General features: G+C 40.6%; 1 protein-coding gene across 6 annotated transcripts in view; it reads left to right on the forward strand.

The window, feature by feature from the left end:
* efcab6 (EF-hand calcium binding domain 6) overlaps window positions 1–12329 on the forward strand; it is a 70545-nt gene that overhangs the window by 13101 nt on the left and 45115 nt on the right. For all 6 annotated transcript variants that reach the window (XM_042402842.1, XM_042402844.1, XM_042402847.1 and 3 more), the window contains 2 exons: window positions 1361–1461; window positions 1594–1654. In XM_042402842.1, the coding sequence (XP_042258776.1) occupies window positions 1361–1461; window positions 1594–1654 (162 nt within the window). The remainder of the gene's footprint in view (window positions 1–1360; window positions 1462–1593; window positions 1655–12329) is intronic.

Below are 12329 nucleotides of genomic sequence, written 5' to 3' on the forward strand. Positions count from 1 at the left end.
TTTGGGTCTTTTCATGAGACTTGACAATAAGCAAATATAAAATTAAAACCAGACATATTAAGTGTTTGATTTTCTCTGGAATCAAATCAGATTGTAATGCTGCAGTTTGAGCCAATAGATTCTTGCAGCCACAGTGGCTGCTGTTCAGCAAACGAAACACTAAATCAAACAGGATGTGGACCCTTTATCAATTTCTTGGTATTTATTGATAATACAAACAAACTGATAAGTAAAATTCTTTTTCTAAGTATCAGTAAGCATTTTGCACAATAATAACTTTGTTTCTATGATAAGAATTTTTAAATGACGTGGCAGTAGGTTTCACCACAGTTAATATTTTTTTTAACTTAAGAGGACATTATTTTAAGGAGATATCCTCTAGTCTACATGAATAATCATGATTAATGCTTTGTTGCTTCTTTCTGGAGAAAGAAAAAGCACAATGAAAACAATTAAAGATAATGAAGTACTGATATTTTTCCATCATCTCGACATATGTTATGGCCCCTGCCCTCCACCATCAGCTATTGACCTCCGTCTCACCTTCAAACTGCAGGTGTAACCGCGCTGTCATAGGTATATAGAGCATGGAGAGCCTCCCTCCCCGCATCCCCCGAGGGAGGGGGGGGGGCTGTACTCCGTGGCTGCTGATAGCAGTGATAATTGGACGGTGTGGTGTCTATAATAAGATTCAATGCCAGGAGCTCCACTGGGAATGCTGCACCGGATTACACAATGGAAGGATGTAGGGCAGGGCAACAGGGACTGTACTTTGATTATGAGCCACCAAAATAGGTATACGTGTGTGCTTGTGAGTGTGTGTGCCAAGTATTTGTCTGCTTGATTGAATAATGTATGTGTGTATTTGTGTGCGCAAAATAGTTTTTCGATTTTGAGTGTTTGGGTTTGTGCCAACTCTTTACAAGTTTGCCATTAAATGTGTGTGTCCATGCATATGTGTGTGTGTAAAAAAAGCACAAGGTCAGAATAAAAGCATGCAACCGCATTCCCTAGGTGTGCCCAGTTGCAGAGAACAGCACCTAGTGTATTCCCCCAACAGCTTCGTCCTGAAAATTACTGCTCAACCCACCTGACGCCAGCCAGCCACATCACCACGATGCTCTTCCCGTCTCCACGGGGACGCCATTACATGTGCCATTATCACAAACGCCAATACTGGAATGTTTGAAAAGTTTGGAGTGGGTTTGAGTGCAGGATTATGTTGGATGTGGAGTAGTGTTTCCTTTAACACCATCATCTTCATCCTCTTCTGGCTTTTTTATCATCATCAATCTTGCAGTCGTGTTTTCTGTGTGCGGCTCAACTTGTTTACATGTCTTTTTGTTTGTGGCTGTTGTAGCTGTGTGAGAGGAGCGGTGCGACAGTGGACTACATGCAGTTTCTGAGGAGGTTTAGCCGAGCTCCCACGGCCCACAGAGCCTGCAGCAGCCTCAGCGTGAGGTACACACACTCCTCTGGATTAGATTTCTGCTAAACAAAGAAATGCCATGCTGCATTTGCATTTTTATGCGTTTGGTAGCAGCGGCTGAATATGCTTAAACTCTTATCTGTCTGTCTGTCTGTTTCTCTCAGACGTGGTCCACAGAACACTTCCATGTCCCTGTCTGAGATGCAGAAGCATCTCAAAGATAAGGTGTGTATTCTCTGTCTCCCTCCTAAATGTTTGACTGGATTTGTGCTCTAGTCGCAGTCAGGTGCATTCTTTCATAGTGAGTCTGTTGGCATTAAGCTTCAGTTGAATTACATCTTCAGCATCAATGATTGGCAAAATAACTGTTTATATGAGACATACCCTGTGGAGTTTTTGCCCACTAGTGGTACTATGGAGAAATGGTTTGAGGAGCAGTCCCCACATGCTCCCTGCTCTCTCCACTTGCTAACAAGTTTGATTTCTAATAAAAAATACAACATTACAGTCAACCAGTCTACAGCCTGTACTATAAAACAAGACAGGAATGTGTCACAGTAACTTACAGTGAGAAACAAACCAACCTTATTACCTTGAAAAAGGTAACAAAGCAATTCAAAGTGCCTTGCATAACACATAAAAATGCATTAATAAAATATAGAAAAATCACATGACAATATGAAAAGACATAAATACTAGTTTGCCTGTTTTATTTGTGACTTGTGCTGTGCTGTCATGCTCATGTATTCCATTGCTCAGCACATGGTGGCAGAAGCACACCAAGAAACATAGCAAGGTTCCAGCAAAAGGTCAGGGATGAAGAAGACTGCTAGCTAGCAAGCACAGATGTAAACAATACAAATACCAAAATATTTTTAAAAATCAACTTGTTTTATGAGGATTATGTGTATGCGTTTCCTAACAGAGTACCGTAGTTGGGTTCAGTTTAGACAAGGACGATAATAATAATAAAAAAAAGATATCTTCAATATTTCATTTTTTTTCACAGCCATTAGCAAACATTTCCCGTAAGCCCTAGACCATCACGGGTTGAACGACTGCTTGACAGATGCACTGAGGCTGTGGGCGAGTTGAGGGGTTGTGGTTAGTTAGTTAAGACTTTTCTTTAATAACTGAACACTGTATGCATTTTAGACAGCAGAAATTACAACTAAACCAAGCCACAATGATGTAACTCACACTGCTGCGTTTGTGAATTTTCATGGGAGCTGTAGTTTTTTGTACGCTAAGTTCTTGTTGTTAGCTTTGTTGATGCTGTGGATGCTGATTTGTCTTAGAATATGGAAACTAAACCTCAGGAACACACTTCATTTTTTCATTAAGACCGATGAAAGAAAAGCTGAACGAGAGATTGGATTGAATTACAGATGCTAGTGAAACAAAGGCTAACCTGGATGCAGGGTTTCGGCCAGTGTAATTCAAGCCCAGCGGCCCACTGGGCCGAAGCATTCGGGAGTTGTTTTAAAAATGTATGTTCAGATGTTTTCTAAATTGTAGCGTAGCTCCTTTAAGGAGTAGCTCAGTATGTAGCTAATGTGTGGTCGAGAGAGGGAGAGATCATGTGTGTGACGGTGAGGCTGCAGCAACTGGAGCAGAGAGCATGGAGTTAGCAGTGTATCTGTGAACAGTGCAGTGTGTGTACAGTTGAGGCTATTTGTCAGTGAATAAATGCTACAACTCCTCAAGACCCAAGCCAAGTTCCTGTGTCTTGCTTGTTTCTGCTGAAAACAAGCACCAAGACCCAGGGAGACATGAGAGCAGCTGCAGACAGTCACTGAGCAGACACTTTCAGTCTATAATGGTATCATCTGTTGTCCAACTTAGTATTGATAACACACACTTAGTATTTTACAGATTAAACTCTCCGCCCCTGCTGGGCCTAACAACTTTTCTGGCGGAAACCCTGCGTCATGACATTGGCTCCTTATGAGGGAATGAAGAGCTTGAGTGCTAAAAAACAAAGGGAGTTAACACAGACTAACTGTCAGACAGCAAGCTAGCTTGCCTCTAAAGCTATTTTGACTGACTTTCCGCTAGCATATTCCCGCTGGCTATGTTTTAGAGGTTAGCTTGCTAGCTACAGTAGTCTAACGTCTAGCCCTGCGATTTGCCTCTACATCACCAAGCGTCTTGCACACCTATTTCTTTAGAGCAGTCGGATGAACTTTGCTGTGCCCCTGTCCAGTGTGACCATGGCATTAGTACATACTAATTGTATCCAGTACAGTCCTATTCTAATTATAAATATACTAGAAATCAATGCACTTTACAACTGTACACATGTATCTTTGCAGCTGTATACTTGTGCTTATTTCAGTTTTACAAGATCTACCTGTCACCACCATCTGCAATTTGTGTTCACGTTTGGCAGTGAATAGCTCCTCCACTTCCTTTGTGAATTGCATTATGGAATAACAGTGTACCTTGGCAGCATAATGCACACTCACTGCTTTGACTATACTTCATCTTGTAGCTTCTCCAGTATGAACACACAACATACCCGCAGCCTACTTGCAATTAGTGTGTAATATGGAATTGGGACACAGCTCTTTTTAGTGTTATTAGCAGTGCAGACAGTGAGTGTTATCTACAGAGGAACTTATAAATGACCAAAAAATGTGTGCCTAACTGATATTGTCATCTCGGTGTACAGTTCTTTCAGAAAACAGAGCGATGACGTAGAACAAAGTGAGAACATCCACGAGTTTCTTGCTTTAACATCCATTAATGCTGCAAAGTCACAGTAAACATGACTCACACAGCATCCTCAGAGTGTGTGTGTGTGTGTGTATATGTGTGTGTGCGTGTATGTGATTCATATGGAGGCAGCTGTGTTTGTGTGACCAGCTCTGGCAGAATTCAGGCTCTCCGTAGGAAGCATGACAGAATTCACTCTGGATTTGTGCTGCTTGTGTTCCACATGTTAAACCGGGGCTGTTGATGTTGTTGTGAAACGTAGGAAATGTACCAAATCCTATCTGTGGATAAATGAAGGCCCGAGGGTGATCAGGGCTGTCCTTATCCCAACGACAGACGTACATGTGTACGTGTGTGCTGAACTGTATGTTTATGTGTGGGCTGTATTCTCTCACAGCCCACATCCTTCAGTCGACACAATACATTTATTTCTAGTGCACCAATATCCTCCTCTTTCTAGATCATACCATTCTTTCTGAGCATTTGCTTTTTTTGCTACTTGTGAACCGTTTAACTTGTATCAAAAAATAAAAGTCTACCGCCAGGGCTATAAAACAAAACAGGACAGTGTCACAGTAACCTGTAGTGAGAGAGAAATCAAGCTTGTTAGGGTATTTTTATATACTGATGGAAAATGTGTGAGTTTATTGCATCCTTTCAACAGCAAGGCAATTTAAATTGCATAAAAATGCATTAATACAAGATACAAAAAAACACATAAATAGGATTTAAAAGGAGTGAAATAAAATAGAAGATCAAAATAAGCCGAGTTAAAATAAAACATAATAAACAGAAGAATAAAAAGTTAAATTGCACTGAGAGATATAAATGAATAGTCCCAAATTAAATTTAACAAAAGGCAACAGAAACCCTTGATTTAAAAGAGTTGGAACTCATCTCAAGTTGTCTGGGATTTTGTCCCAAATATGTGGTGCATAAAAACTGAGCACTGCTTCACAAGATTTTTATTTTTGCATGGGGACAGTTAGACCTGGAATTGTGTTGGCCATTGTTACACTTTGTAATGTCAACAGGGTCATTCAAGTGTTTACCTCACTATAATTGCAATGGAGGATAAAATGTGTGTTGTTGTAATAACTTGCGTTGTAAAATCCTATCTTACAGTATTATAAACTGTGCTGTGTAGTGTTTGGTGTCTCAGCTCATGGATCTATTACTCAAACCGGCCTTCCTGAATTGTATTTTTATTATCCCTCTGGTAACTAAAGCAGCACAACCCCACCAACAAAGCCCCATGTGTTCTTTTAGCACAGTGCTGTTTTCAGTCTAACTGCCTTGTAAACAAGGTTCTTACAGCTGAGTTTATAGTTGCTGTAGCTCTGCTGTAGATAATGTGCGCTGCCTCAAAAAGTAACTAAATGTCTAGTGTTGAGGTGATGCCATCGATGGGAGAAATCTGACCATGAACCATAAATAAAAACTGAACCCCTTGCGTCAAGCATAAATTCAGATTAACAAGGCCACCTTTAAAAAAAATCATTCATCTGAAGTTTAGGTCACAGCAAGAAAATGCTGATCCTTTAACTATTCCCTGTGCATTTGTTCACTCTGTAATGTGTAAAATGCCAAACATGAAATACCACCATCACTGGTTCTTATGTGGATTTTGCTGCTTTTCTTTTGCACGACATAATTGAAAATTGAATACCTTCAGGTTTTGGATGTTGGTTTAATAAAGTTGTATAGCTGGTTTATCATTTATCAACGTATTTGATAGACAATAGGATTTACCAGTAGATTGGTTGATAATGAGCAAATTGCAGAAATTGCAAGGGGCAGCAATAATGTCTCAGATGTTAAATGTTCTGTATGTAACATCAGGAGACTGTCTGGCTCCATAGTGATACTAGAAAGAAGTCTACAGGGCACCTTTTATGTCTGCAGCAATGAGATTAAGTTCAAAACCAGCAGACTTAGAGGCTCATTGGTTCTAATGGCCAGAGGTGTCAAACAGTGGCTTCAAGAGGTCACACAAAGTAGAGCAGGAGGACTGCTGTTAATGGTCACCATCGTGACTCTCTCCTGTTAGAGAAAGTTGTGATGAACAAATAAAATATTCTGTAATCTGTTCGCTGAATGAACAATGAAGCGACTGGGAATCCTTCTCTTCAGTGTTCAGTTTTGGTGACTTTGATCTCTGTGAAAATTGTTTGTCAATTACTGTAATAAGTGCGTGTGTGTGTGTGTGTGTATGTGTGTGTATGTGTGTGTATGTGTATGTGCGTGCGGTCACTGTCTGATGACTCGTCTCTGAGGAGCAGCTGGTCCTGATAATGAGTGATGCTCACACACATATGATGAAGTACCAGTCACAGCTGTTTACCCCATGAGCTTGCCTCACTTATCAATATTCAATTAAGATCCCTGCAACCCCCCCCCACCACACACACACACACACACACACACACACACACACACACACACACACACATACACTTTCACTGAAGTAGCCATCCAGGGTTGAATGAAGGATGTTCAACTGTTTATTAACTCCATCTGTGTCTTGATCTTTTTTTTTTTTTTTTTTTAAATTACTTGTTGTTGTGGTACTGAGTTACAATCTGATATTCAGTTCATGCACATTTAACAATAATACATTCAACAACTTAAACGGACCTCTAAACATGTGACACTGATAAAATGGGGTGCAGTGTCACAAAAGCGATTCATGAGCACTTTCTCAAGTTCCGGCCAAGTGTCAGGCTGCATATAGGTGATCTGTTGTCTTTCCAGTTCACAAGGAGATGCAAAATGATGATCCTTTACATTGTATGAAACCACAACAACAAAATGGTTAAATATAGGAATGGACAGAGGTTTAGTCCACAGAATATGTCCACAGAATAAAACGCATTTTCTAATATGACATGGCAGTTATCAGCAGCATGATTTTTTGATTGTGCCTTCCAAAACCATTACAAATAACTGATGACACTATAGTTAAGGTTTGGTTAGGTTTAGGGAAACATTGTGGTGTGGGCTAAAATGACTACTTCCTTAAGGTTAGGGCACCTTCTTCGTCATGGTTACAACAACAACCCAATGGTTAAGGTTAGGGAGTAGGAAGTTAACAGCTGTCGATGTTTTGATGAACCGTCCTTCCACCCCGACCTCCTCCCTATGCCGACCTCGCCGCTAAGTAGTAACGTCACTTTATTTCCTCCTTTGCTTCCGTCATAATTACTCCAGCCGCTAGCGAGATTCTGTCACTTGAATGTTAACATATGTTGTTTGGGGGGCGCTTGCTTACACGACTGATCCTGTCCTTTTTCTTGGGAGGACAGTCTTATCCATCCCTGTATTTATCTTTATATGACATATTCCCGAAATGGTCACTCCACTTTATGATTTCCCATTGGGCGTTCATCACCACTGAATCGGAACCTGTGGTTCAAGCAGAATTCCTAAAATAGCAAAAATAACAATGACAGGATCTCCTTGAGGTAAATATATCCTATCAGGATAAAGTATACTCCTGTCTGGGGGCCTGATTAGGTCCTTATGGGTTGTCCATAGTGTCTGCATCCAAAAATAAATATATTTTTGGCAAAGAAAAATGGTTTTCCTAATGGTTGTCACTCTTACAGTTAGCGAATAAACCAACACAACAGCAGGACTCTTCCCATGTGGGGATTCCCTGGAGTAAATCTTCATCAAATGGGGGTCTGTGGTCTAATCTGCATTTATTCCAGGAACCACAGCATGAGTATTTCTGGGAACCCCTCTTGTAGACCCTCCATGTTGTTCGAGTTATGTAGTGCCTGTATAATACCAATGTTTGGATGGGAGCGACAGCAGCAGACTAGTCCCAGAGCCCCTTATTATCCCTCTGAGCTCCACTTTAATGCTGCCTGTCTCTGGCACTCTGGAGCCCGACCAGAGAGAAATTAGCCCTCTAATTGACAGACAAAAGAAAGTTCATCTCTACACTCTCTGATGATCGTTGTCTGATCTCCTCCCGCTTTTCTCTCTTTCCTCCTCTCTTCATGCTCCCTCTGTCACTTAGCAGTTTCCCCTCCTTCGCTCCCACTTGTGATCTGACTGTTTCCCTTCATTCCCCTCCAACTCTGTCTCTTTTCTCTCTCCCCATCACCCTCTTTCATCCCTCCTCTTCAGACAGTCGTCCTATCCCCCTGCTCGTCTCCCTCCCATAATTCATAGTGACAGGAAAGGTTAGAGCGCGCGTGGCGGAGCTCTGGCTGACAGAGAGAGGAGAGTCGAGTGTCTTTTAAAGCCTTGTCGTTACACACTGTTTACAAGTCGACACAGTCTGACTGAAAACACAGGAATGCAGCTTTGTCTGTGACTAATGTCAGCATTGAATCACTTGCACTTCCCAAGTACTTAAATCTGGAGAGTACAGTGATGACATGTAAGGATTAGTGCTACACTTACATGTTTATTATAACATGGATATCCTCCTGTCATGTTCTATGATGCAGGTTTCTGTTTTCATCAGTTTTATTTAGTGGTTTTAGATGTGGTTAAATGTAGATCAAACATTTTTTTCTTCATATTTAATGGTATACAATCACATTTTACTTTTACAGGAAAAGAATAAAATTGTTGTCTAAATTAAAAATATTGACACTGTTTACCTTCTGTTCTTATTACAACATCAAACTGACCGAAACAGTATAAAACCACGCAGGTGAGGTGGGAGGCTGGAGGCGCAATCACATCACATTAGTCATTAATCATTACACTAATTAAACCCAGCTGCAAAGGTTTCATGCTTAACAAATCATTAAATATATTTTCCCGTATTTAAATGGGTCAGCTAAATTAAGAAAACCAATTTAAAGAGCCAGTAATGCCAAATACAAACACATTTTGTTTTATTTCACTCACTTTGTTGTTTGATTTATCAATTCAGCACTGTCTCAGTCCTACCAAACTCTGTGCTAGAACGGAATTTGGAAGTGTTTTCTGATCTGACGCTGCTATCAGCAAGGTAACATCAAATTACAGTTGAAAAATAAATACATTTTATGATGTGACAACTTTATGGTTGAGGTTTGGTTAAGTTTAGGCCTTAAAACAACTGTTTGGTCTTTTGCATTAATCAAAACCCAGTCAGGACTGATGCTATTTTTTTTAAAGAAGTGAGTCCCATTAAAGTAGTTTTGTTTTTATTTGTCCAGGTTATCTGTGTCTGAGAGTTCTGCCTACAAAGTAATGCAGTGGTGGTACATGGAATTTTGTTTGCGGCACTCACTGCAATGAAAAACTATATTTTACGGAGTCTTTCCAGAACCAGTTTCCAGAATACTCTGGATAATCCACAGACCTCACTGTGAACTGTTCTCTTCAACAAGGCCCCCAAACTAAATGACACAATTTGTCATTTGTAGCTGCCTGCCACAACAACCTATTAAGCGTTTTCCGATTTGGTGGCAGCAGGACAAGATCATTTGTCAGGGCCTTCTGAATTGGTTGCAAATTACTGTTACAAAAGGGTTCATATTAGCATTTTCTGACCTGCCACTGCTATGGCTGACGTTTGGTTGGTTTTAAGCAAAAAAGAAAAAAAAAACTCAACAAAGATTATCATGGTTAAAATTGGACCTACTTGGTCAAGGTAAGGGAAAGATCATGATCATGGTAAGAAGAAAGGAATGATGACTGTTGGGAGGAAACAGGAAGTGAACTCTTTCGTCACACATTGACAACTCATCCATCCACCTGAGGTCTTTTGAGTGAGACATAAACATGGGTCATTTTTAGGCTTTTGAGCAACATGACTTATACTGCCCTTTTCCTTGAGGAGATAGTGTACTTCCTTATTTCCAAAGAAATAGTCCCTACATAAACTTCTGACAGTGTGTTCTTATGGACTTGTTTTCTTGAACAATCAATCAATCAATCAATCAATTTTTATTTATATAGCGCCATATCACAACAAAAGTCATCTCAAGATGTCACCATTTAATTTTTAAATGCTGTGAGCACCATAAACAAATTCTATCACCTCTACTGTATTGGGTTGGAGGCAGAAATCTCAAATATCTCAAACCTGGACAAATAAAACCAAAACTATTTGCATGATTAGATACTAGGGGTGTTATGATATGTGTATTTGTCCCGAACTGTCACGGTACAGACATTACACTTCAGTACATGCAGATGTATGAAGAATACGCCCCATGATCCAAACAATTACTGTCTGAATAGTTTAATAATCCACTTACTCTGACTTGCAGAACAATAATTCTGGAGCGTGTGTTCCACCTGGAATGTTTTGGCAGCGCACCACTTAGCTGTAGCATGGATGTATGCTAGCTGGCGTTTAGCCAAGGTAGCCTGGTTACCCTGTAGTGTTGCTGACACTGACTCAGAATGACAAACGAGAGACCCATAACACTGACTGAGTGCAACGCTATTATTAAAATATGCTCCGTTATCTCCGTAGTGAAACAATACCGCGTCTCCCCGTCCCCCTCCCCTCTCTGTAACTGGCTTTTAACTCCACCTGCGAGTGAAGCAGTTCAGAACACACACATTTGATTTCTGATGTAGTCAGACAGCACATCATAAGAACCAGTTCTGAGAGAGAAAAATGTAGTTTAAAAGTGTTGCAGTAAAAGTAGTGATTTGGTCCCTCTGACTGATATATTATTATATATGACATCATTAGATTATTAATACTGAAGCATCAGTGTTAGAGCAGCATGTTACTGTTGTAGCTGCTGGAGGTGGAGCTAGTTTCAACCACTTAATATACAGTTAGACCATATATCATCATAAAACAGCTGTCAGCAGGTGTTCTGACTCCTTGCAGGAAACAGAAAAGTTGTTTCCTCTTTCCACTGCAGCACAACTAAACTGTTCCAGTAATAGTTTTGGCCAATGAGCCATTGTTGGATTTTCACATTTTTCAAAGTAAAGGACCAAAATATTATTTTCTACCTTTCTTATTTTTTCCTGCTGCACCGAAATTGTACCAAACCATGACCCCAAAACCAAGGTACATACTGAACTGTGAAATTTGTGTACTGTTACACCCCTATTAGATACCACTAGAGGTACATTTTTTCCTTTTATAATTTGGGTGAATTGACCCTTTAAAGTATTAAAATGTGACTCATTAGAAGGAGAGGGGCTGAGATACACAGTGATCAGATGGCTATCAAAGCTGACTTTGGGTCATGGCTGTTGAGATCATACTAATCAGCTGAGAGGGTAACAAACAGACAGAGGAAGGACAGGCACCGGATCGTTGGATTAGCATATAACAGGCCGGTAAACAAAAACAACAGAGCTTTCATTAATTAAGGACCATGGGGCTGGGCGGGCAGACGGATGGGCGAGGGCTGCTGAGACACTCCGAGTGCGGCACGGCGCCAGGCCTCCAACCACGCCAACCAGAACACAGCTGCCTAATGGAGCGCTGGCACCACCGAAGGACGGGGGAGTGGAGAGAGGGAAAAAAAAAGAAAAAAAATTGGAGATAAAAACTAAATAATCAAGGAATTTGTAGAAGAAAAAAGGCAGAGGGAGGCATGGGCCGAAAGACAAAAGGGGAAGAAAGAAAGGAAACAAAGTTTGCAAGGGAATTGAGAAAAGGAGGAAACAAAGGCAGATAAAAGGAGAGGGGGAGTGTGTGTGTGTGTCTCTGTGTGTGTGTGTGTGTGTGTGTGTGTGCGGAGGAAGAGATGAGATGGAGATAGAGATGGAGATTGGATGATATCCCTCTGTCTCTGTTCATTAATACCGTATGATCTCCTCTCTCCCTCCTTTGTGATTTTAACACATTTCTAATTAGCACAGAATCCTCTAAGTTGGAGAGGGAGGGAGGGGGGGAGAGAATCATATTTATATCTGTCTTTAATAAATTCACTTTCATTTGATCTTTTTTTAAACGCACAGGCTGCTGTGGAGCGCCTCTTCCCTTTCCCCTGACTCTGGCAAAATGAAAGGTGGTGTAAAAGCAGGGCTAATTGTTATGCTTGTAAGGAAGCTCGCACGGTAGCTGAAGTTGTTAGATTACAAAAAGTGGGGATTTTCAAAGTTTTACTGCTGTGCAAAAACACCCCCTCTGTGATTCAGAAGAGAAACTAAAGACCTAGAAATCTGGAATTATACAAACAACCTAGTCCTGCATTGCAGGAAGTAGTGAACCTTAGCGTTTTAGAGGTCAGCCTCTATATTTTAAATCACT

The sequence above is a fragment of the Thunnus maccoyii genome, chromosome 23 (genome assembly GCF_910596095.1).
Source record: "Thunnus maccoyii chromosome 23, fThuMac1.1, whole genome shotgun sequence".
NCBI classification, from domain to species: domain Eukaryota; kingdom Metazoa; phylum Chordata; class Actinopteri; order Scombriformes; family Scombridae; genus Thunnus; species Thunnus maccoyii.